Source organism: Macadamia integrifolia, chromosome 8, assembly GCF_013358625.1.
Source record: "Macadamia integrifolia cultivar HAES 741 chromosome 8, SCU_Mint_v3, whole genome shotgun sequence".
Taxonomy (NCBI): Eukaryota; Viridiplantae; Streptophyta; class Magnoliopsida; order Proteales; family Proteaceae; genus Macadamia; species Macadamia integrifolia.
Genome location: NC_056564.1, coordinates 20,004,312 through 20,027,053, shown reverse-complemented (window position 1 = coordinate 20,027,053; position 22,742 = coordinate 20,004,312). Strand labels below are relative to the sequence as shown.

General features: G+C 36.9%; 1 protein-coding gene and 2 pseudogenes across 1 annotated transcript; 2 read left to right on the top strand and 1 right to left on the bottom strand.

Moving 5' to 3' along the window:
- Nucleotides 1–251: 251 nt before the first annotated feature.
- Nucleotides 252–3,002, top strand: LOC122086785 (annotated as a pseudogene).
- A 9,002-nt stretch (nucleotides 3,003–12,004) lies between these two features.
- LOC122087700 lies at nucleotides 12,005–17,459 on the bottom strand. The gene is made up of 3 exons (XM_042656900.1): nucleotides 17,350–17,459; nucleotides 12,364–12,615; nucleotides 12,005–12,261 (listed from the first exon to the last, which is right to left on the bottom strand). Exons 2-3 carry the CDS (start codon nucleotides 12,613–12,615, stop codon nucleotides 12,016–12,018), a joined length of 498 nt encoding a protein of 165 aa, XP_042512834.1. The 5' UTR covers nucleotides 17,350–17,459; the 3' UTR covers nucleotides 12,005–12,015.
- Nucleotides 17,460–18,512: 1,053 nt separating this feature from the next.
- LOC122087699 lies at nucleotides 18,513–21,083 on the top strand (annotated as a pseudogene).
- The last annotated feature ends 1,659 nt before the right edge of the window (nucleotides 21,084–22,742 follow it).

Below are 22,742 nucleotides of genomic sequence, written 5' to 3'. Positions count from 1 at the left end.
GGACCAATCAGATAACTATTGACTTGTAACAATAGAATTACATGACTACTATAGGAGACGTGCAAGCAGCCAAGAGAGCCACGTGAGAACATGAACCTTGACTTCTATATTTTATTTTAGGTTGGATATCACTGCAAGGTCCTGTCGCCTCCACCAATGTGAGGGCCAATGAGAATACGGGCAGAGTTGAACTCATAACCTTTTATTAATAACTGTGGTGTTGATCCATGATCTTCAATTGGTCACAAACAATGGCTCTAAAATGGATTGAAGAGCAAAAAGAGTTCATCTTGCCTTCCCTTTTTATTCTTTCCTTCTTCTTTCTTTTCAAGCTCAACAATAAGAAGAAGAGCTTAGGAGAAGAACCCAATCTACCACCATCACCCCCAAAGCTTCCTATTATTGGAAACCTTCATCAACTAGGATCCCTCTCCCATCGGTCTCTTGCAGCCCTCTCTCAAAAATATGGGCCTCTCGTGCTCTTTTCACTTTGGTAGTGCCCCAACTTTGGTGGTTTCTTCTCCAGGCATGGCTAAAGAGATCACAAAAACCCATGATATAGTGTTTGCAAATAGGCCTTCTTTACCTATGACCAAGGATTAAAGTATCGGTATCGGTCGCCGTATCGGTCTGCCAAAATTAAGATATATATCGGAGGGTATCGTATCGTATCGGAGATACACTAAGATACGCTAAAGATACACACATAAATGGATAGGAAACATTTTTTTAAACATTTTTGCATAAAGAATTTGTTACAAAAAGCTATTGATAACATGTATTATGCATAAACACTAAATTGAGGGTATCGTACTAAGAATTCAAGGTTTGTAATTGTCCCATAAATGTAAAATCCTTGTTCTCAACCTTGATTTCCACTTTAGTTAAAGAGAAATATGGTTGACAGCAACTTTTGAACAAAAACCCTTCAAAAAATCGTGTTTCTGAAAAATTAGCCATCTTGGCCATTATATGACCGTAGCGCACTGTATCGGTACATACCGATACTCACCGATATGTACCGACACTCACCGATACGTATCGATACTCACCGATACGTACCGATATATATCGATACTCACTGATACGTGCCGATATATACATACCGATACGTACCATTACATACCGAAATGTACATTTTACCTCAATTTTATATTTTTCATAAAGTCGTATCGAGGCATATCGTATCGTATCGATGTGTATTGGTGGTATATTGATGCATATCGGTATGTATTGTAGGGTATATATCGATACGAAAGGATTTTAAAAATTTCATGTATCGTATCGGTGTGTATCGTATCGACCGGCTAAATTTAAGATACGTATCGAAGGGTATCGTATCGGTATCGGAGATACTTAAAACCATGCTTGTGACAGAAAAGCTTATGTATGGTTGCACTACTATGAGCCTTTCACCCTATGGGGAGTATTGGAGGCAGTTGAGGAAGATCTGCGCAATCAAGCTATTCAGTTCCTAGAGAATCAGATCATTCAAGTTTGTTAGGGAGGAGGAGGCAGCTATTATGATTGAGAAGATATCTGTATTGTCTCAAGGAGGTAAGATTCCAGTTAATCTAAGTGATTTGCTACTCACTTTCTCAAACAGTGTAATCACTAGAGCTGCATTTGGTACAAAGTACAATGACACTAGGATTGGTCATTTGGTAAGGCAGATAGGGGACCTCATTGGAGCTTTTAGTGTGAGAGAATACTTCCCTTTGTTGGGATGGATTGACACACTCACTGGAATAGATAAGAGGGTCAACAAAAGTTTCCAAGAGATTGATGCAGTTTTAGATCAAGTAATTCATGACCATCTGAATGCCAAAAAAATGAATGGCCAAGCAAATGAAGAAGACCTTTTGGATCTCTTGCTTGAAGCTCAAAAAGATTCAACACTTGGTGTTTCTATTACTCTAGACAATATCAAAGGAATCATCTTGGTAAATCTCTCTCTCTCTCTCTCTCATATATATATGCCATTATAAATAATTACTTATATGTACCAGAAATAGGCACCTAGGGTATTCTTGGGATCTTCCCTTTATTTGCCCCTTTTGTTTTATTGTATCATCCTTCTTCTTTGTTTCTCCTCCCTTTGTATCCTCCTCTATGTTTATCTGTTTAGCGTCCCCCCCCCCCCCCCCCCCCCCCACCACCCCCAAAACATCTTGGTTCTTGATGTATATAACTCCTTTTGGATGGTTATTTTTGGTTTCTCTAGTTGGGGCCTTGTCCCTTGGCTAGCCTTCATGGAAATTTAGTTGTTTTTGTTTTTGTTTTTGTTTTTGTTTTTGTTCTCTTGTTTTCTTGTTTTTTGACTTTTGTTTTTTTTTTTCTTAATATATTATCAAGTCACTAAACAAAAAATTAGTTTTCTTTTCATTTTTATGCAGGATACGTTCGGTGCTGGAACTGAGACAACAGCAAATCTTGTGGAGTGGGGGATGGTGGAGCTTGTTCGAAATCCTAATGTAATGAAAAAAGCCCAAGAAGAGATAAGAAGTGTAGTGGGAAGTAAATCCAAGATTGAAGAAGATGATATTCTTAAAATGGATTATTTGAAGTCTATTATTAAGGAGACTCTGAGACTACATCCTCCTGTTACTTTGCTGCTACCACGAGAATCAAGTGTAGGTGTCCATATAAATGATTATTACATCCCTCCTAAAACAAGAGTTTTTATCAATGCATGGGCAGTCCAAAGGGATCCCAAAATATGGGATAATCCAGAGGAGTTTATTCCAGAAAGATTTATAAACAATCCAATAGATTTCCAAGGCCAGGATTTTAAATACCTTCCTTTTGGTGCTGGGAGAAGGGTTTGCCCTGCAATGCCATTTGATTTAGCTTCTTCTGAATTGGTTCTTGCTAATCTTTTGTATTGGAACAACTGTGAGTTTCCAGGGGGTGAGAAGGATATAGACATGACCGAAGAATTTGGACTTACAGTTCATATAAAGAATCATGTCTATCTTCTTCCCAAAAATCACTTCTCTTAAGAAGATAAGACTATTTTTAGTGTTCTTGTTGCAGTGTGAAGAATATTAATTATGTCCTTGCCAAAATGTTATGATGTAAAACATAACTTTAGTTGTTCTTCCTTTTTAATCCATCTGGATTGATGTTGTGATTTAATAAATTAATTTGAGTGTACGTGCCATTCATGGGTGTATATCAACAACAACAACAATCATAACCTTATCCCAACTTAATGGGGTCGACTATATAAATCCAATACCTATCAAAGTAAGTTTTTTAAACCTTGTTTTGAATTCGGTATGAAATAATATCCTTACAAATACATATTCCAAGGATTATGTTAGTACATATTGAGCATAAAAATTATGTGAATCATATTTTGCACATGTTCAACATGGGTTGGATTGCATGAGTCATACCTTCCAGTTATAGATAATATCAAATATTCCCCTACTCATATTGTGAGAATACAATCTTGTATTTAGGGTATTTTACCTTGTATTGAGTATCCATGTATAGGAAGTTCAACTAGTATCATTGTATAAATACCCCTTTATATCATCAATAAAATTCATTCAAGTTTCATGCTCTAACAGTGCACATCCAAAACCATGTGTACAAGACCTCTCCTTTCTCACTTGGTTGGAGGTATTGTTCAAGGAATCAGAATTGTCAATTTTAAAATAATTAGATTAGAATCGACTAAATCTGATTCTGATTTCAATCTATTCCTTATCGATTTAGGTTGAATCAGAATTAGAATTGACAGAGACTGCTCTCATTACCATTTTGGCCTACAGGTTGAAAGTGATGCAAGTAATCACAAGGTAGAATCAACAAAGTTCTACACAAGCATCTCAAGTTCTATCATGTGGCACGTTACATAAAGTTGAATTTTTAGATGGACAGACCAAAAATTTTGTGTTCACATATCAAGTTTCAACCAAAATGGACCTTAGACTATTGTGAATAATAGAGAATCATACACACATGAAGAGATTGAAATAATGAATAAGAAACATAGATTGGAATAAACAAAATATAAACATGATAAATGTAAGAATATTGAACCCTACCATGGACGTTTTCTAAGAGAAAAACATAGAAGCATGAAAGGAAGAGGATTTCTTAGAGAAAAAAAAAAAAAATTAAACAGTAAGATTCATGAATAAACCTACGTAAAATCAATATAATAAAAAAAAGAGAAAATTGCATTGCCACCCCCTGAACTTCGGTCCTTATTCAATGCCACCCCCTGGACTTTTCGAAACGTCAAAGCCACCCCCTAAAAATTTTAAAATTTCAAATCGGTCCCTGCCGTTAGCCGACCGTGATAAATGAATGAAAACCGGTTAGTTTTTTTATAATATACCCAAAATACCCCCACCATTGTGAGAGGACAATATTGCCCTTTCTTTTATTTCCATCTTCTAAACCCATCTCCCATCTCTCATCTCTCATCTCTTATCTCTCATCTCTCATCTCACTCCTCTCACTCACTCGGCCGGACAAGAAGAAGAAGATGACGACACCCCCTGCAACTCGATTCTCTTCCCTTTGACGTCCGACTCTATTCCCTCCGGCGTGCGATTCTCCCCCCTCCGGCGTCCAAACCTCTCTCCCAAGGTATGTAGGGTTCTTGTTCTTCTTCTCTTATCGACAACTTATCATGATAGTGATGGGAAGCTTGGAAGTGAAGGCGAACAGAGGAGTGGTCTCTGCGGAATCTAGCGATGTGTTGATGCAGATCTTCTTAGAACCAACATACTTCCCGAGTTTGGATGCGGCAAAGACTTTTCTAGGGGATTTTTGGCATTACAAGACTGGAATGACGAGTTCGAATGGATCGAATCGGAGAGTTCGGACGAAACATTAATAGAGACTTTGGAAGATGCAGAGAAGCAGTTCTAGAGATGATGATTACAAACAGTTAAATAGAAAATTCTTAATTATTTTGTGGGTTATACTTATTGAGATAAACTAATCGTTATTGTATTTAGAAATTCTATAAAATCAATTCTATTCAAATGAATTCTTTTCCATTCAATAACCAGTCCTTCCTTCCTTCCTTCCATCTCAAACTCATGAAGAAAGCAGGATTGGTTGAGGTGATGGTTGATGAGGACGTAATACATCCAGAGGCTTTGCATCACCTCAGCTTCAGGTCTTGGGCAAAGATTTGCTAGAACAGACCTTCGGGGCAACCATGGACTATCAGTTGAAAGCTACTTTTTCCTACCCCACAGACCCACACAATGACACAGGCCAACAAATCTTGTGGGCATTTATTTATTTGTTTATAGATGGCCACTGTAATCGTCCACCTCAATGACCACTAAAAAGCTTAAAAAAGCCGTGGTCCTGGTCCCAAGCCTAAAGTGCAGGTTGTCGTGATGAAGGTCATCGGCGTTCCATGACTCAACAGTCATTGTGTGTTGAGTTTGGGAGAGAGGTTCGGACGCCGGAGGGGGAGAATCGCACGCCGGAGGGAATAGAATCGGACGCCGGAGGGAAGAGAATCGAGTTGCAGGGGGTGTCGTTGTCTTCTTCTTCTTCTTGTCCGACCGAGTGAGTGAGAGGAGTGAAATGAGAGATGAGAGATGGGAGATGGGTTTAGAAGATGGAAATAAAAAAGAGGGAAATATTGTCCTCTCACAATAGGTGGGGGTATTTTGGGTATATTATAAAAAAACTAACCGGTTTTCATTCATTTATCACGGTCGGCTAACGGCAGGGACCGATTTGAAATTTTTTGAATTTTTAAGGGGTGGTTTTGACGTTCCGAAAAGTCCAGGGGGTGGCGTTGAATAAGGACCGAAGTTCAGGGGGTGGCAATGCAATTTTCTCTAAAAAAAAAAAGGCATGCCGCACGTGGCAATATACTTTGCTGCCAAGGCCAAAACTTGAAACATACTATAATCATGTTGATATCAAATGAAAGAAAAATGTAGAAAAACATCAAATTGAAGTAACACTACAAGAAAGAAGAGCTTTAGCAGATACATTTTCAGCCACTAAAATCCAAAAGATTGTCATTAAAGGCTTTACCGGTGAATTTTTTCATTATTGGAAATATGTCGCTAAACCCGGGATAAGGCTATGGTCCCACCCTCACGAGTGACAATCAAGAAAAAGAACAACCCATCAACGATAAAAACCATAAGGTCCTCCATATAGTTAAAAATTATCTAAAGTAATACATAGATTTTCATTACATCAGAATCTCCCCCTGGTGGCAAAACTTATAACCCAACCCTCCTTATAAATTTTTGTACATTTTCATTGAGCAATACGTAATGTCTATTAATTACAAGAAAATCAACAATTCTCATTTGACACATGAAATATTCATCCACATGGCTAGTTCGTTCTTGGTCCTATGGCCTTGATCTTTATCTGTGGAAAATATAATAATGGGGTAAGCTCGACAACTCAGTGAAAGAAAACTCCCTAGGTGTACTCATATCGGCACACAACAATAATATAATAATACATGTATATATAAATATTCTAATTTACATGTGTATTTCAAGCAATGCGTATCCATTTTCATGAAATAGTGATTCTACAATGACCAATCTTATGTTACCAACAATTATCTCAGCACCATACAGTCACCACTTTTCCCCTGCTAATGAGTCACATCACATTGTGCACTCACCCCTTCATTCCCTCCGCTAGGTAAAACACACTACATCACATTACATCGTACACTCACTCTTTCAACCACCACTAGATGAGTTACACAACTTGACCACATTCCTAATACACAAACAACCCTAACTCAATAGTTGTACAACATTTCACAATATAACTGCAGTTTCATTTTTTGTTTCATATACCTTATATATCACCACGCACATTTATTCATCTCTTAGTGATAATATCATTCACAACATCCCATTTCGTAATAACTATTTCACAATTCAAATGCAAACATTTCACAATACATGGATAAATAGTCTTAAAAGCTATCATCATGGAACTTATAAAAATTTTAACAATTAGTTAAATATAGCTAGCAATACATGTAAACATTTATCAGACAACTGAAGAAGACAACTAGGTCAGTCCCACTCACCTTGATTCTCTCACTTGACAAATCACCTCAAACGATCACTTGATACAAACCATGTATCCCCTAGCATTCAAGCACAAATGACCATCAATAACGGTCCGAAAGGTATCATAAGATAATGATCCAAAACCCAAGGCAAACTCCCACACAGATTGCAAGAAATCCCTAGTCGGATTTCAAAATTGCCCATCCGGATCGCTAGTTGCTTATCCGGATCTCAGGACCAAAATTATTCATACAGATCTGAACTTATCGGATAAAAACAGGGTCATCCGGATTCAGATGATATCAGATCCCATCCGTAGCCGGATCTTCGGTTGAACACAGGGGCATCTGGATTCACATCCGGATCGCCGGTTCCACTCAGAATTTAAATGTCTCTATCTTCAAAATTTTAGGGTTTTTGGGGTCCAAACTTAGATTTCCCCACAGAAGTCCCTACATACACTTAAATACCCTATTTCAAGCCCCATCTGCTTCTTTTTTTTCCTAGAAGATTAATTATAATAAAAGCAAAAAATAAATACAGAAACACTAATAAGACAAAGCCCGAAACCACTAGGACAATTTACTAATTACACCTTCGGCATGGCTATCAGTAGAGAGAGCAAGCCACATGCTATCGGAACCTAAATCTTGGCTTGTCCCAAGCATCATTCGCTAATTTTTCAAAAATATGGTTCAGAAAGTTAACCATCAACTCTGATTCGCCATTCTTCACTGCCTTCTTTGCAAGTTAATCCGCCATTGGATTTGTTTCCCCTAAAATAATGGGTGATTTTTCATAGTATTGACTTTAAAAATGTGAGAACAAACACCCATTTTTGGAGAACAAACTAAGGACTATGGTTGAGCTGAATGGAAGTCACCACTGCAGCAGAATCCTATTCAATCCATAGCCCCCTTGCATTGTGGTTTTTTGCGCACATAATACATTCCATGATTGCCTCAAACTCTATCTTAAAAATTGGCTTGACACCCATGAAGATACTGAAGGAGAAAATCACCTGACCCGCACAGTTACGAAGGAGAGCCCCTGCCCCTGCTCTGCCTAGGTTACCCAGAGGACTACCGTCAACATTGAGTTTCATCCAATTGGTAATCGGCTTACATCAATGCACCTCAATAGGCCGATTGCAGACCTTATTCTCAATAACCAAACCCAGCTTTCTGCAGCAAACATCTCCAATGGTCCTAACAGCCCCTTTAGTACCCACACCGCAAAGCCTAATTTCATCCAGTTCGGTCCATCTATTACTCAGATTATGCATTCAAATCAACTCAAAATCTACATGCATTCACTTTCAGTCAAGAATACTGACCTAAAATTGAGGCTTCAATCTACCTTTTTCACTGCTCTTGCATGCAAAGGAAACACAAATCCCTAAAGTGCTCAATGCATGCACCTTTTATATTCTCTTTCTTTTTTATCTTCTTCTCTCTTTTTTTTTCAAAATCTCTAACACGCAAAGCAAATAGAAACTCTCACTTTGGTAGAACTTCAAGCCTCAAAACAAGGTACAGGAAAGCTCTTACACTTCTAACTCTTTCGTCCTTTTGACTCTTCTCCCTCTCTCTCTCTCCACGACAAAACAGAATTTGGTGAAAAGCAACAAAATCTAGGTTTTTCTTTCTTTTATTTAAAACTTGTGTTGTGGAATGTCTATTTTGCTCCCAATGGCCACCCACTAGGGAAATTGTAAGTTCTCATACAAGGGCGAAAGGATCGTGATGAAACCACACTTGGGCTTGGGCCTTGGGAATCCTTATGATTATTCTAATTTACCCTCGACCCCCTCCAATTTTATGTAATTGCAACTCACCCCAATCACCCCATTGGGGTGAAATGACCATAATACACATATCCACCTCTTTGATAGCCAATAGGATTTCATAGATGCTACAGTAAAATCACTATTTAAGGTACCCTAAACAGTGCTTGAACTCAAGATCACCCCAAATCCACGCAGCCACATAACCAATGAAACATAAGCCCACATTAGATATATGTAAAGAACCATCATATTATTTATAACTTAACTTAAATACACCAGGCTAATTTCCTATTATCTTTGTATCAACTCCTTTTAAATCCCGCAACACTACCGAGAGCAAAAAGTTTTGGTATCATTCCTACAAGGTCCATCAGAAGATATATTTTATTACTAAGTCCTAGGACGGGGTATTACAATTACTATGTGACAGTTTTTTATTGGCACTTATACATGTACCCTATATGGCTGTAATTGGTACCACCACTAAAAGAAAATCTTTAGCGGTGGTAAACTGCTTCCGTTATTCACCCTAGAAAAATAAATAAATAATGTCACTAAATGTTTTTTCTTTCTTAATATTAAACTCATTTATAAAATGAAATTTATCCTCTTCCTACCTCGACCATTCATCTCCATAAGAACACAACCACAGTTTTAAGAATCTAATTTCTAACATAACAGAAAGGAAGAGAAGAGCCCATGTATAATAAATGTAAAAGAAAATTTTGATCGATCAACAAAGAAATTCCTTATTGCAGAAATTAATATAATTCATTAAAAATGCAAGGCAGCTTCTTTTCTTTCCAAGAAATTTTATTTTAGAATCCATAAGCAATACTGAGTAATTTGAATAATTCTGACAAGTAAACGTACCAAGAAGTTTTTTTTTTTTTGCTAACGGCGGATATCCAGGCCTTCGGCCTGACTAGTCCCGCGGGCCAGTACTGACCTCACAATCACATGAACCGGGTCATACTGGGGTTGAATGAACAAACAAAGAAGTTGATTCCTTTCTATGATTCAACAATGGCAATAACCAATTCTAGGCAAAAATATTTTCATGGATGAAATTTGATTATTCCATGGAATAAAATCTTGAAATCCAAGAAGTTACCTCCATGAAGAGGAGTAATGGCGATATAAAAAATTAAGAATAGCTACTATGATTGGACTCCTAATGTTATTTCTAATTATATCTTTGTCATCTTAGTGTTTAAATAGGAATTGGAAAATTGGGTTTTCCTGTTATATTCTGTTCCTTGTGAATATCATAATCTACCATATCATTGTCTGAAAGATTGATGAAAATACCCCTTTTAGTTAGCTAAACTCTATCCTCTCAGAAATTTGAGTCTTGACTGAAAATTGACAAGAAAATGGTTTTTCTTTTAGGATTGGCTAGAAAAGAAACGAATGGCAAGAAAATAAAATTTATGATATGATACAAAGGAAGGGCGAAGAAATTTGGGATTATCACTATCCTTCAAAAGATAAGAAGATGTGAGAGATTCAATCTCGAACAGATGGAGGCTGACAAACCAAAAACCTCATACCAGTAAATATATGAGTTTTGCATGACTAATCTAATGAACTCAAGGTTGTTAAATAATCAACTCTTCTCTCTCTCTCTCTCACTCTCTCTCTCTCTCTCTCTCTCTCTAGATTATCCCATCCTAACACCGCCAATCTAAAACCTCGAAGGCAGCAAGTCCAGCCAACTTACAATCCCTATATATAGGGGCTTTTTTTTTTTTTTTTTCTAAAGGTCAAAAAATGAATATATTAACTATAAAGAATGAGAGAAGGCATAAAAACATCCTTTAGATCTGATTCAGTAGAAGAGAGACCCAAAGCTCAAGGGAAAAATAAATACATAAAACGATAACGAGGCCTGTGGTGAGAGTCGCAATCAAGCTCAATGTTGATAAACTGAGGAGTGATATCCCAAACAGAAGAAACTCTAGTGGACGTTGTGTGCTTAGCCAACTTGTCCACTATAGAATTTATTTCTCGGTATCAAGTGTAAATGTGATGTAAGCATAAGGTTGATATATTATAATATAAAAGTGGGAAGTGCTAGGGTGTAAGTGATTATATAGTGTGTGTGAGACACACAACTTGTGTATTGTTAGTTTCATTCTTCAATAAAAGTGTTGATCTCTTTCCAATTCACTTCAACAAAGGTGACCCACAAAAGAGAGCAATTTATTCTCCCATAATTGAAGTCTCTTACGAAGCCTTTCTTCCACAATTGAAGTCTCTTACGAAGCCTATCAAGGATATAAGAGCAGTGATGGGAAGTAAAAGAAATCAATGGCAAGTCTAAATAAGTAACAGGAAAATGGCCCCCAGGCAACCCAAGATTAAGGGGGCGTTTGGTTCGAATTATCCGTTGGATCAGATTCTAGGGATTCAGAATTCTGGATCTAACTCATACGAATGAGTTTCTTTGGAATAATTTCCTTTTGGTAAAAAAACTGTTTGGTTCCCCTGATTCTATCACTTGAGTCTCAGTGGAAAACTGTTTGGTTACCCTGATTTTGTCACTTGATTCTGAGTGAAAAACTGTTTGGTTACCCTGATTCTGACCATTGATTCAGAGTGTAAAACTGTTTGGTTACCTTTGAGGCTTTGAACCCATGTTCTGTTGGCAAAAAAAAAAAAAAAAAATCCAAAAAATAAAACCAAAAACTAAAATTTGTTCCACACATGTACTTTATTTTTTATTTTTTTCTTTTTCTTTTTTATGGTAATATGTGAAAATTTTAACTGATAACATCTCTATTATTGATGGCCTTCAAACCTCGGTAGAGCAGTCCTCTATATATGAGAAATTAAGTCATAACTAAACAGAATCATGATCTGTTGGTCAGATCAACAGTAATTTCATATGCTTTAGATCTGAAAATTGCCCAAACCAGAGCATGATTTGGATTATAGAGATAGATCTTCTTCAAAGTGGGTAGAAACAATAGTCTCCAATGACTTATACAAGTAATATAGGTCCTTATGACCAAATGAGAGAAGAAGCATATAAAGGTATAATACAGTATTGAGTTCATCCAGGTACTAGTAAATGATAATTAAGTCTTTCTATATATAAAAAAAAAAAAAGGATAATGAACTCAATATTATTACAATGGCTTCGGCCTTTTGTTTTCCAAAAAACTCCAAAAAAGTTCATCCTACATTTTTGTTTAAATCAAGCTTCTTGACTGTGTCAAGAACATCTCTCAGCATCCTCGTATGACCCTCCGATTCTTTTATTGCACCATTCAAGTATCCTTTGATATAGTCTGATGAAGGGGAAGGAGATGATGAACTTGAGGTTTCCGAACATAGTGACCTAGGTGGAGTCTGGTAAGTATGACAACTTAGGCTTGAATCTAATATCCATTCAAACATTCCACAACCTTTGTTTCCAACCTATGTAGCAAATATAATAATCTTATAAGAATACAAGGAAATAGACATTCAAATCTTAAACATCTGAAAAAAATAAAAATAAAAAATTTAAGAAATTCATACCCCAGTTGATTGTGGACAACACCAAAAATATCGACCATAATTTGCACTTGTCTTCGCAGTTCTGACCTTACACTGACCGTTCCCACACTCACACATCTTAAGATGGTCAACCCACATGAAGAAGAGGCAATTCAATGAACATTTAAAAAATTTCCTTCCAACATGTGACCCTGACTTAGAAGTGAAAATTGAGCAATCTTTCCCACAGTAATCACACTTCGCAATAGCACAAGCGGACACATTCGATGTCATCTGTAAGTTAACACAAACATTTTCAAAAGAGGAAATATGCATAGAAAATACTGTTAAGTACGCCCCTCATCTGAGTGTGATGGACAAATATGAGGTAATAAGAGAATAATTCTGAGAGGATGATGCTTAAAACCAAAAAATAGGAGACTTCAATGGCACAAATTTTATGCCTCCTAAACAGGAACTGAAACTGATATACAGTGGTGGGAAAGGAAAGAAATTAAAAAAAAAAAATAGTGTGATCAAGATTCACCTCTAAGGATCCTAATAAATATTATTTATAAATGCACTGGGCATCAGCGTCATTGATCTTCCCAATAAAGGTTTAATCACTTTTCCAATTGGTCAGTCTAACATATGCAATGGAATTCCATAAATTAAAGACATTTTTATGGGGCATGACTACAACAAGATGAATACTTGTCAATGGACATCCACAAGAATAGATACCAATATAGTACAACTAATTCCCTATTTATACCATACCAAAGAACCCAAAATATTATGACAAATAAGAATGAGGTTGTCCATACTTAAACCTTGAAATCATTCAGAGAGGAACATACAAAGAACCATTGTCTTAATATTTCTTAAGACTATATGCCGCCATTGTCACAGACTTAACATAATATCAAGTTACATCAACCAAACCATCAAATTTCTATTCAAAAAATCATTGTTTTAGAATTCTTCACACTTCCTATTGTCACTTCAATTCTTCCAAAATCTCTGGCAAGTACATCTCAAGCAGATTTCGCCTATCTTCTACTCTTGTTTCCAAGAAGATAATGGTAGAATTCTTCTTGGCCATGAAATATTCCTTGGCCTTAAACTTTTTTTTGGAAATTGAGATCTGGAATGGCATCAACGCATCTATAATTGCTCTCCCAAATTCAGACTGAGAATCACTCATTACCATCTTTTCGATTGAGTTAGCAATCGATTTCAATGGACTTGCCACCTTTTCAGTTGCACCTTTCTTCCTCTTTTCTCTACCATTGTTGATGGACCCACGAGATCTTCCTCGAGAACGACTGGTACTACCAATGGGAGTAGAAGGAACACTTTCTTTAGGTTCAATAGGTTCATAGTCAACACCATCATTGTTCCCTATTCCCTCAACCTGAGTACCAGTCACGTCCATCATAACTTCAGTGGCAGCTTCAGAGGGGATTGTTGAATCATTCCCAGTTGCCATCTCTTTCCTTAGCAAAGCTTCAATTTCAAGGTGAATTGGGAGCACACTATGTTCCTTCCAATACTTTTGTTCTTTTTTTTAGCAATATAAAAGACAATGTCAATGTGCTTATGTTTTAAGTAAGAAAAAAAAAATACAATTATATAAAAATTATAATTTAAAAAATTCCATTATACCCTATAGTCATTCCAGAAGTGTTGAGGATCATCAAATCTCATATCAGATGCATTCCAACCCAATCCACTTTGTTTTTGTAGGTCACTCAATGCTCTAAGCCTTTGCTTCAAAATCCGGAAGTGGTTTCTCACTTGTTCACAGTCATAACTAGTGAATAATTTCTCTTTCAGTTGGTTGGCAATTTCAATGAACTGCTCTTTTTTCAGTCCATTATCTCCACTTTTACCACTCTTGTACTGCTTCAATATACACTCCAACATGTAATGAGAAACGGTAGTAGGCCATGAAGCAATGTCCCATGGCCTACTATTAGAATCTCCTGTTGGTTTCATCACATCAAAACTAACAAAATACACCATAATACAATACAATGTGAGTATATTTCATAAATACCAAGTAATAATAACAATTACTAATTGGAAAATCCATAAACCTAGCATTGCAATTTAGTTAATAGTCCACATACATGCATTCCACAACACATAATTTTAAACCAAGTAATAATAACAACTACCAATTGGAAAATCCATAAACCTAGCATTGCAATTCAGTTAATAGTCCACATACATGCATCCTACAATACAAAATTTTAAACCAAGTATGTTTAAGTTTTACAGTCACCTCAAACCATGCAAAAAAATTAAAATTGTCCACATCAGAAATACATTCCAAATAGAAGTTAATCAATAGCAAATATTTCAGTTCATAAATACTTAATCTGAGTTGGACAAATCGTCTGCCACCCAATCAGTCCACATCTGGTCAGCAATTTGTTCTCGAAATAGATCCCAATCACCATTCTCCTGTACATGATCCTCGCCATCAGAACTATCATCTTCAACATCATCATTTACTTGGTGAGGGGTAGATTGGGTACTAGTACTATCTTCTTCACCCTCTTCATCCTCTTCATCAAGCCATCGCTCTTCTTCTTCAACATTATTCTGTGTAAGAATGTGGTTGTACAACAGCACACATGCCAACACAACTCTTGCTTGTGTTTTGAACGGATATTCTAGTTGGTTTTTCAAGATCTTGAATCTTGACTTCAGGAGGCCAAATGAACGTTCAATCACGTTTCTTAATTGTGAATGTCTCAGGTTAAACAATTCATTTTTATCACTTGGTGACTAATCACAATTTCTCCACTCTTTCAGATGGTATCGAACGTTTCGATATGGCCGTAAGAACCCCGCTTGGTTAGCATACCCAGCATCAACGAGATAATATTTACCTCGTGGCACCACCAATTTTCCGTCACCGTCTCTGTGCAATGCATTGTCTAGGCACCACCAATTTTCCGTCACCGTCTCTGTGCAATGCATTGTCTAAGATTTGAGCATCTGATGCTGACCCTTCCCAACTAGAAAGAATGCTAGTATATTTCATGTCAAAGTCACAGGCAGTAAGAATATTTTGAGAAATATCACCCTTCCTATCACGGAACCTCGGATGGTCACTTAGATGCACCCACGTAGGGATACGGGATCCATCTATGGCTCCGATGTAGTCCTTGAAATAAGGGTAAAATCTTCCTTCATTACTTGTTATTCGATGATGCGCTGCGACACTTGGAGGTTTCAATAGTATCAGATACAATTCAATGATTGCACCCAATACAAGGTTAAAGTACCAACTTACAATCTCACCAGAATGTTCAAACTTGTGTGCAATGACGCGGTTTTTAACATTGTGTCCTATTGTCTGTAGAAACATAACTAGTTGTTCATTCACTTACATAGATCTGCTATCCCTCAATAGACCCTTCTCCCTAATCAAATGACTTAAACTGAAAAAAACCCTCTTGCTTAACCTTATTTGTTCTCGACAGGTTTTATCAGTGTGACTGATAATTCTCTCTATCTCAATAATATTGTGTAGGGGTTCACAACGGTATGGCTCTTTGTTCAGATATTTTTTTATATACTGGTCTACTGCTATAATAACAGCAGTCACCGCAAAGATTATAATTTTCTTTCGCCTCTTGTAGCCACATCAAACTCCATTGTAAAAGTAAATCTACATTCAAATTAAACAAATAATAAATTGGTGCTCTACAGAAGGATCAGTTATAAATCGGTGCTTTACAAGAATTAAGTTATAAGCACCAATTCTACATAGTGTAGTACATGGTACTATTGGCACACTAAATTCTTTCATTAATATAGACTCAATCAAAATATCAACAGAGAACAAAGAAATAAAACCATTTCAAGAAAAACATAATAGTCAGAATTGACCACTGCTCTTCATTAACAATAAACATTAATTTAAGTCAGGCAGAAGTTAGTCCACAACAAAACAACTTTTAGAACTGTACATGGGGTTAAAGAGGAGTGATCTAATTTGGTTGGTCAGCCTCTTGGGGATAAGAACAAAAAAGCACAACTTTCACAATCTCTTTTTTCTTACTAGATAGAAATAGTGCAAACAAAAAAAAAAAAAAGAGCATAAGTTTGGACATCCTACTTTTAATCAAAGCATTCGATCCTGGGTCCTAAGGCAATTGAAGTAGAGTGGGGCCCCTTATAAGTGGCTTTCTGGTGGTTCTATTGTGTTATTACTAACTATTTTGGTTTGTCCTTTTAATAAACAAATTAACACCTGTAATGGTTGGTATTGTGATAATTTCACACCAACCAACCCTAATACCCCTAAGATGTGGAATTGAAAACAAAGATAACCAGGCCAAAGACAAGAGAATAAGGAACATTTTCTATTGACACCACTCAAAATTATTAGTTTAGTAAACGAAAGGTGAGAACTAATAGAAAATGGAGATTTTGAAAATAATAATAGAAAGAACCAATCCATTTAACAGTACATAGATGAAATTCATTCCTGCCCATTAACAAAGTAACAAAATTTTTATTTCTTTTCCCCTCTTTAAGAATACATGTCTTATTATTTTGGTTTGAACTTTATAGAGCAATGATCCCAATGCAGTTCTTGCAGGAATTCTGCATCAGATCCAGATTGGAGTCACCTGGGTTTAATATGTCAAATGAACCTAATCCCTGAACAGTTAAATCTCACATGAATGTGCATATGGAAAAAGAGAAAAACAAGTCAAAGTACAACATCTTCCTACAGAAGTGCTAAGTCACTACCTAACTCCACAAGAGGGGAAAATTGGATTTCTTGGAGATTTGGGGAAATATGATGGAACAAACGACAATAGATTTGATCGTGTAAGCCAAAAACAAAAAACAAAAAACAAAATATAACAATTGAAGAAGAAACCAAACCCTTAACCCTAAACATGAAATTAACAACCTAAAAAAATGGACACCAAAGTTCCATAATCTTAATAACACACAGACGAAGAAGAAAAAAACACATAAGAAGGGAAATCTCACTTCCAATCAACTCGGTTTTGCAGATTGTCTTCTCGGATGCGAGCGTCTATCATGGAAAGAGGGTAAATGTGAGAAACCCTAAACACAGATGAAGAAGAAGAAAAAAAGGAAGAAGAAGAGGAAGAGGAAGAAGAAGAAGAAGAAGAAGAGGAAGAAGAAGAAGAAGAAGAAGAAGAAGAAGAGGAAGAAGAAGAAGAAGAAGAAGAAGAAGAAGAAGAGGAAGAAGAGGAAGAAGAGGAAGAAGAAGAATAAGAAGAGGAAGAAGAAGAAGAAGAAGAAGAGGAAGAGAAAGAAGAAGAAGAAGAAGAAGAAGAAGAAGAAGAAGAAGAACTTTTCAGTTAAGAAGAAGAAGTTAAGTGCGATCGTCTTTCTTTTCAGTTGCAGGTAAGTGCAATCGTCTTTCTTTTCAGTTGCAGGTAAGTGCGATCGTCTTTCACCGTAAGAGGGTAAAAACCCGATGATTTCCCCCTCACCGTGACCCTATCCTTTCTATATCAACCTTAGAATCCGTGACTCGATCTTGGATTAACCTCTTGAGGTTGGACCAGTTGAGTCATGGATTTTAGTTCAAGTGCTTGATTCAATTGGACACCTCAACTCCGGATCACCTTTTCGGAAATATAAACCAAAAGGTTTAATTTTATTGACAAACTGAATCCTTGGAATCTGATCCGATTGATAATTCAAACCAAACGCCCCATAATTGAGCCTTGAGAATATTAGAAGCGCCCCTAAAAAAATAGAGAAAAATATGGGGGACTTCTATAATTTATTTTTGATGTCATAGGAGGGGAACAAATTAACAGGGTCGGTTTTTCATATTTCATAGTGGGTGGGGCCATCACTTTACCTACTCCTTGTGTGTTTGGGTGCAGACGTTACATGATCTGTAGAGATCTTTTTCCCTTTATTTTTAAACCTATATGAAATGGTGACTATGATGGAGCAACCACTAAAATTTAAATCATTGTCACAATAGATTTTGATAACATTTTTCCCATTCTAGAAGGACAAAAATAAAATATAAAAATGAAAATAATTGTACCTCCTGGCCCCAAGAGCTCTGAAATACGAGGGAAAACATTGGCTGCTTTCTTATATATGTTCTGTGAGTTATTATCAATCAACTCATAACCTCTTAATTGTGAGGTGTTGGTCTGTGATCTTAAATCAATCACAAAAAATGGCACTAAAATGGATTGAAGAGCAAAATGTGTTCTTCTTGCCTTCCATCTTAATTCTTTCCCTTTTCTTTCTATTCAAGCTCCACAATAAGAAGAACTCGCCACACCTACCACCATCACCCCCAAAGCTTCCTATTATTTGAAACCTTCATCAACTAGGAACCCTCCCCCATCGCTCTCTTGCAGCCCTCTCTCAAAAACGTGGGCCTCTCACACTCTTTCACTTTGCTAGTGTCCCAACTTTGGTGGTTTCTTCTCCAGAAATAGCTAAAGAAATCACAAAAACCCATGATATTGTGTTTGCAAATAGGCCTACTTCACCTTTGATAGAAAAGCTTATGTATGGTTGCACAGATATCATCTTTTCACCTTATGGTGAGTATTGGAGACAGCTGAGGAAGATCTGTGCGATCAAGCTACTCAGTTCCAAGCGAGTCAACTCGTTCAAGTTCGTTAGGGAGGAGGAGGTTGCTGTTATGATTGAGAAGATATCTGTATTGCCTCAAAGAGGCATGATTCCAGTTAATCTAAGTGATTTGTTACTCAGTTACTCAAACAGTGTAATCACTCGAGTTGCTTTTGGTACAAATTACAATGACAGTAGGCCTGGTCATTTGGTAAGGGAGATAGCAAAGCTCATTGGAGCTTTAGTGTGAGAGAATACTTCCCTTTGTTGGGTTGGATTGACACACTCACTGGATTAGATAAGAGGGTCAACAAAACTTTCCAAGAGATGGATGCAGTTCTCGATCAAGTAATTCAAGACCATCTGAATGCCAAAAAAAGGGATGGCCAAACTAAGGAAAAAGACTTTGTGGATCTCTTGCTTGAAGCCCATAAAGATTCAACTCTTGGTGCTTCTCATACTCTAGATAATATCAAAGGAATCATGTTGGTAAATCTCTCTCTCTCTCTCTCTCTCTCTCTCTCTCTCTATAAATAATTAATTACATGTAATAGAAATAGGCAACTAACTTTGGGATCTTCCCCTTATTTGTCACCCTAGTTTTATTGTATCTTCTAGGCATGAACGTTTGACCATGACAATCCAAACTTCCCCTAAACTTGAACAGGGATTGGGCCAAGTTTTTTTACCATGAGGGTGGGTTAGGGTTGAAAACCCCCAACCTTGGGTCAAGGTTCTGTCGGATTCGGGTTGAGGCCTCAGCCCGACCAAACTCGACCCAATTCAGCCCAAAATTTAACTCTGAATTTTTATATTAGAATTTAGGGTTAATTGGTATTTCATTTTTCTATAATTTTTAATGTATAGGATATGAATAGCAAAAACAGGTCAATCAAAGTTAATCCAACCATTGCAGAAGCCAGAGTCAACCCAACCTACCCCAATCCAGCCCAAGCCGACCAAACCCGACCCTGACAGGGTCAATTAGGACCATATTGGGTTGAGTTGGTATGAACCAACAAAATTGGGCCTAGCTTGAATTTGGAGGACCTAGGGTTGGGTAGGCTTTTAAGAAACCAGGCCCAACTAGGCCCTATTTCACCCCTAGTATCATCCCCGCCCCGCCCCGCCCCACCCCACCCCACCCCACCCCAACCCAAAGTATAACCCTCAATGTTTCTGTTTTGTCCCCCCCTTGGTTCTTGATGTATCTCTTTTGGATGGCTATTTTTGGTTTCTTTAGTTAGGCCCTTGTCCTTGGTTAGCCTTCATAGAAATTTAGTTGTTTTATTTATTTATTTTTCCCCTTTCTTATTCACCAAAAAAAAAAACTTTCATTTTTATGCAGGACATGTTCGGTGCTGGAACTGAGACAACAACAAATCTTGTGGAGTGGGTGATAGTAGAGCTTGTCCGAAATCCTAGTTTAATGAAAAAAGCCCAAGAAGAGGTAAGAAGTGTTGTGGGAAGTAAATCCAAGATTGAAGAAGATGATATTCTTCAAATGGATTATTTGAAGTCTATTATTAAGGAGACTATGAGACTACATCCTCTTGTTCCTTTGTTGCTACCACGAGAATCAAGTGTTGGTGTCCACATAAATGGTTATTACACCCCTCCTAAAACAAGAGTTTTTATCAATGCATGGGCAATCCAAAGGGATCCCAAATATGGGATAATCCAGAGGAGTTTATTCCAGAAAGATTTATGAAAAATCCAGTAGATCTCCAAGACCAGGATTTTAAATACCTTCCTTTTGGTGCAGGGAGAAGGGTTTGCCCTGGAATTTCATTTGGATTGGCTTCTTCTGAATTGGTTCTTGCTAATATTTTGTATTGGCTCAACTGTGAGTTTCCAGGGGGTGAGAAGGATATAGACATGACTGAAGAATTTGGACTTGCAGTTCATATAAAGAATCCTGTCTATGTTCTTCCCAAAAATCACTTCTCTTAAGAAGATAAGACTCTTTATATTATGTCCCTTACTGTCAAAATGTTATGATCTAAAACACTTTTAATCCATTTGGATTGATGTTGTGATTTAAGAAACTTTAGCGAACAACTCATGTGTGTCTTAATTAGCTGTAAATATTTCAACTTACTAGTCTTCCAAGTGTTGTACTTAATAAACTTCTTTTAGGTGGTATGATACGTATGGCCTTCTTGATATATAGGACCCAAGTGGGTTCTTTTATGCCTTCCAAGAAGGACTTTAATTTTTTTTATAAAATAATGAGGAGAAAGGGAAATAATTAAAATGTCCGACAAATCTTTTGCATCTCTGCACCATGAAACATGTAATACAGATTTGATTGAATACATACAATGAGGTTTAGGGTTACCTCAAAACCCACATGTAAGGGAGAGTGGATCAAGTTCACGTACGAGAACGACCTTGGTCCGTGAATTTAGAATTAATTTTCTCTCTCTTCATTTAATACATTCTAAATCCATGGACCAGGAACATACGAGAACATTCTCGTACGTGAACCTGATCCGTTCACCATGTAAGGACCCAACACATATGGCATGCTTGACGAACTGGTATTCAAGTTTAGTCCCCCACCCCCATTACTATGATAATCCTTTTCAAACCATGTTCATTTTAATTGTATGTACTTTTCCTGTTTTTCCGACCTAGTACCATTAGGACTAGATTTACTATTGTATTCTACATGATGATTTACTATTATACATGTTATATGTAAGCTTAGGAATGGTCTAAATAGAAGAAGACCAGCCTTTGGTTGGGTCGAATAGATACACATATAAAACCTTCCCTGCCCATAACCTTAAACTCACCAAGAAATCTAAGAGGACTTCTGCTTTATCCATTAGTCATTTCTCTCCTCCAAAAGGCGAAACTATTTATAGGTCCTAAACCATTATCTAGGTGATGACACCAGACAATACACATTTCCTCTCTCTCCCAAGACCCTTTTCCCAAAGAACCTAGGTCTGGCACGAGAGGAGATCCCTTAGGGTTGGGTGCATCTCTTATATTTGTACCTACACCTATCGATGAGAATTTTTGGGTGGATTCTCTAAACATCCATGATTTTGAGATGGGGAAAAGGCCAGATATATCCATTTAATCGAAGGGTCAATACGGATCAAATGGTGGGAGAAGAAGAGACACCACCAAAGGTTGTCTTCAAAAGACATGCTCAAACATCATGTCTTTTCCACAAGATATGTTTGTTGACCATTTAAATATGTCTTCTAATAGTCACACCTACTGGTCACTTAAAAAGAATGTGTAACCCACTATTCTAACAGTATTGGAGACAATCCCAACTTTATTTTCTCTTGGTTTTCTCTACACATTTGTTTTGTTTCTATTCAATTGAAAAAATGCTTATTTGAAAAAATGTTATTTTGGGTTGATTGGACATATTCAGATACCCCAAGTTAGACTCCATATGGATTGCCTCACCAAATCGTTGCTTCTTCGGCTTGGAGGAAGATTCTTAAATATAACACATTTTCTATGATGCCATGCAACAAGCATTGAAGATGGTTGTGACACTTTCTTTAGCTTGACAATTGGCATCCCAACACGCTCATTTCTAAATGTGGAGATAAATCAAATATAATGTTGGCTCTGATAGAATGGGGTGTTTTCTATTATCGTGATGGTATTTGTCTTTTTGGCCCTATTAATTTCCATAACATCATTAAGGTCTGAACCCATCTTCCTAATATGCAATTGATACCAAGAGGTAGTGGGAATGATGCAATCTCCCTCATGGGATTGTTCAAATCAATGATTGTGAGAGTACTTCTTTTACATATAAACCAATC

Coding starts and splice junctions, on each gene's coding strand:
- LOC122087700 (XM_042656900.1), bottom strand. CDS start 12,615: ATGACATCGAATGTGTCCGCTTGTGCTATTGCGAAGTGTGATTACTGT. Junction 12,262..12,363: donor GTTGTCCACAATCAACTGGG/GTATGAATTTCT, acceptor TTTGCTACATAG/GTTGGAAACAAAGGTTGTGG.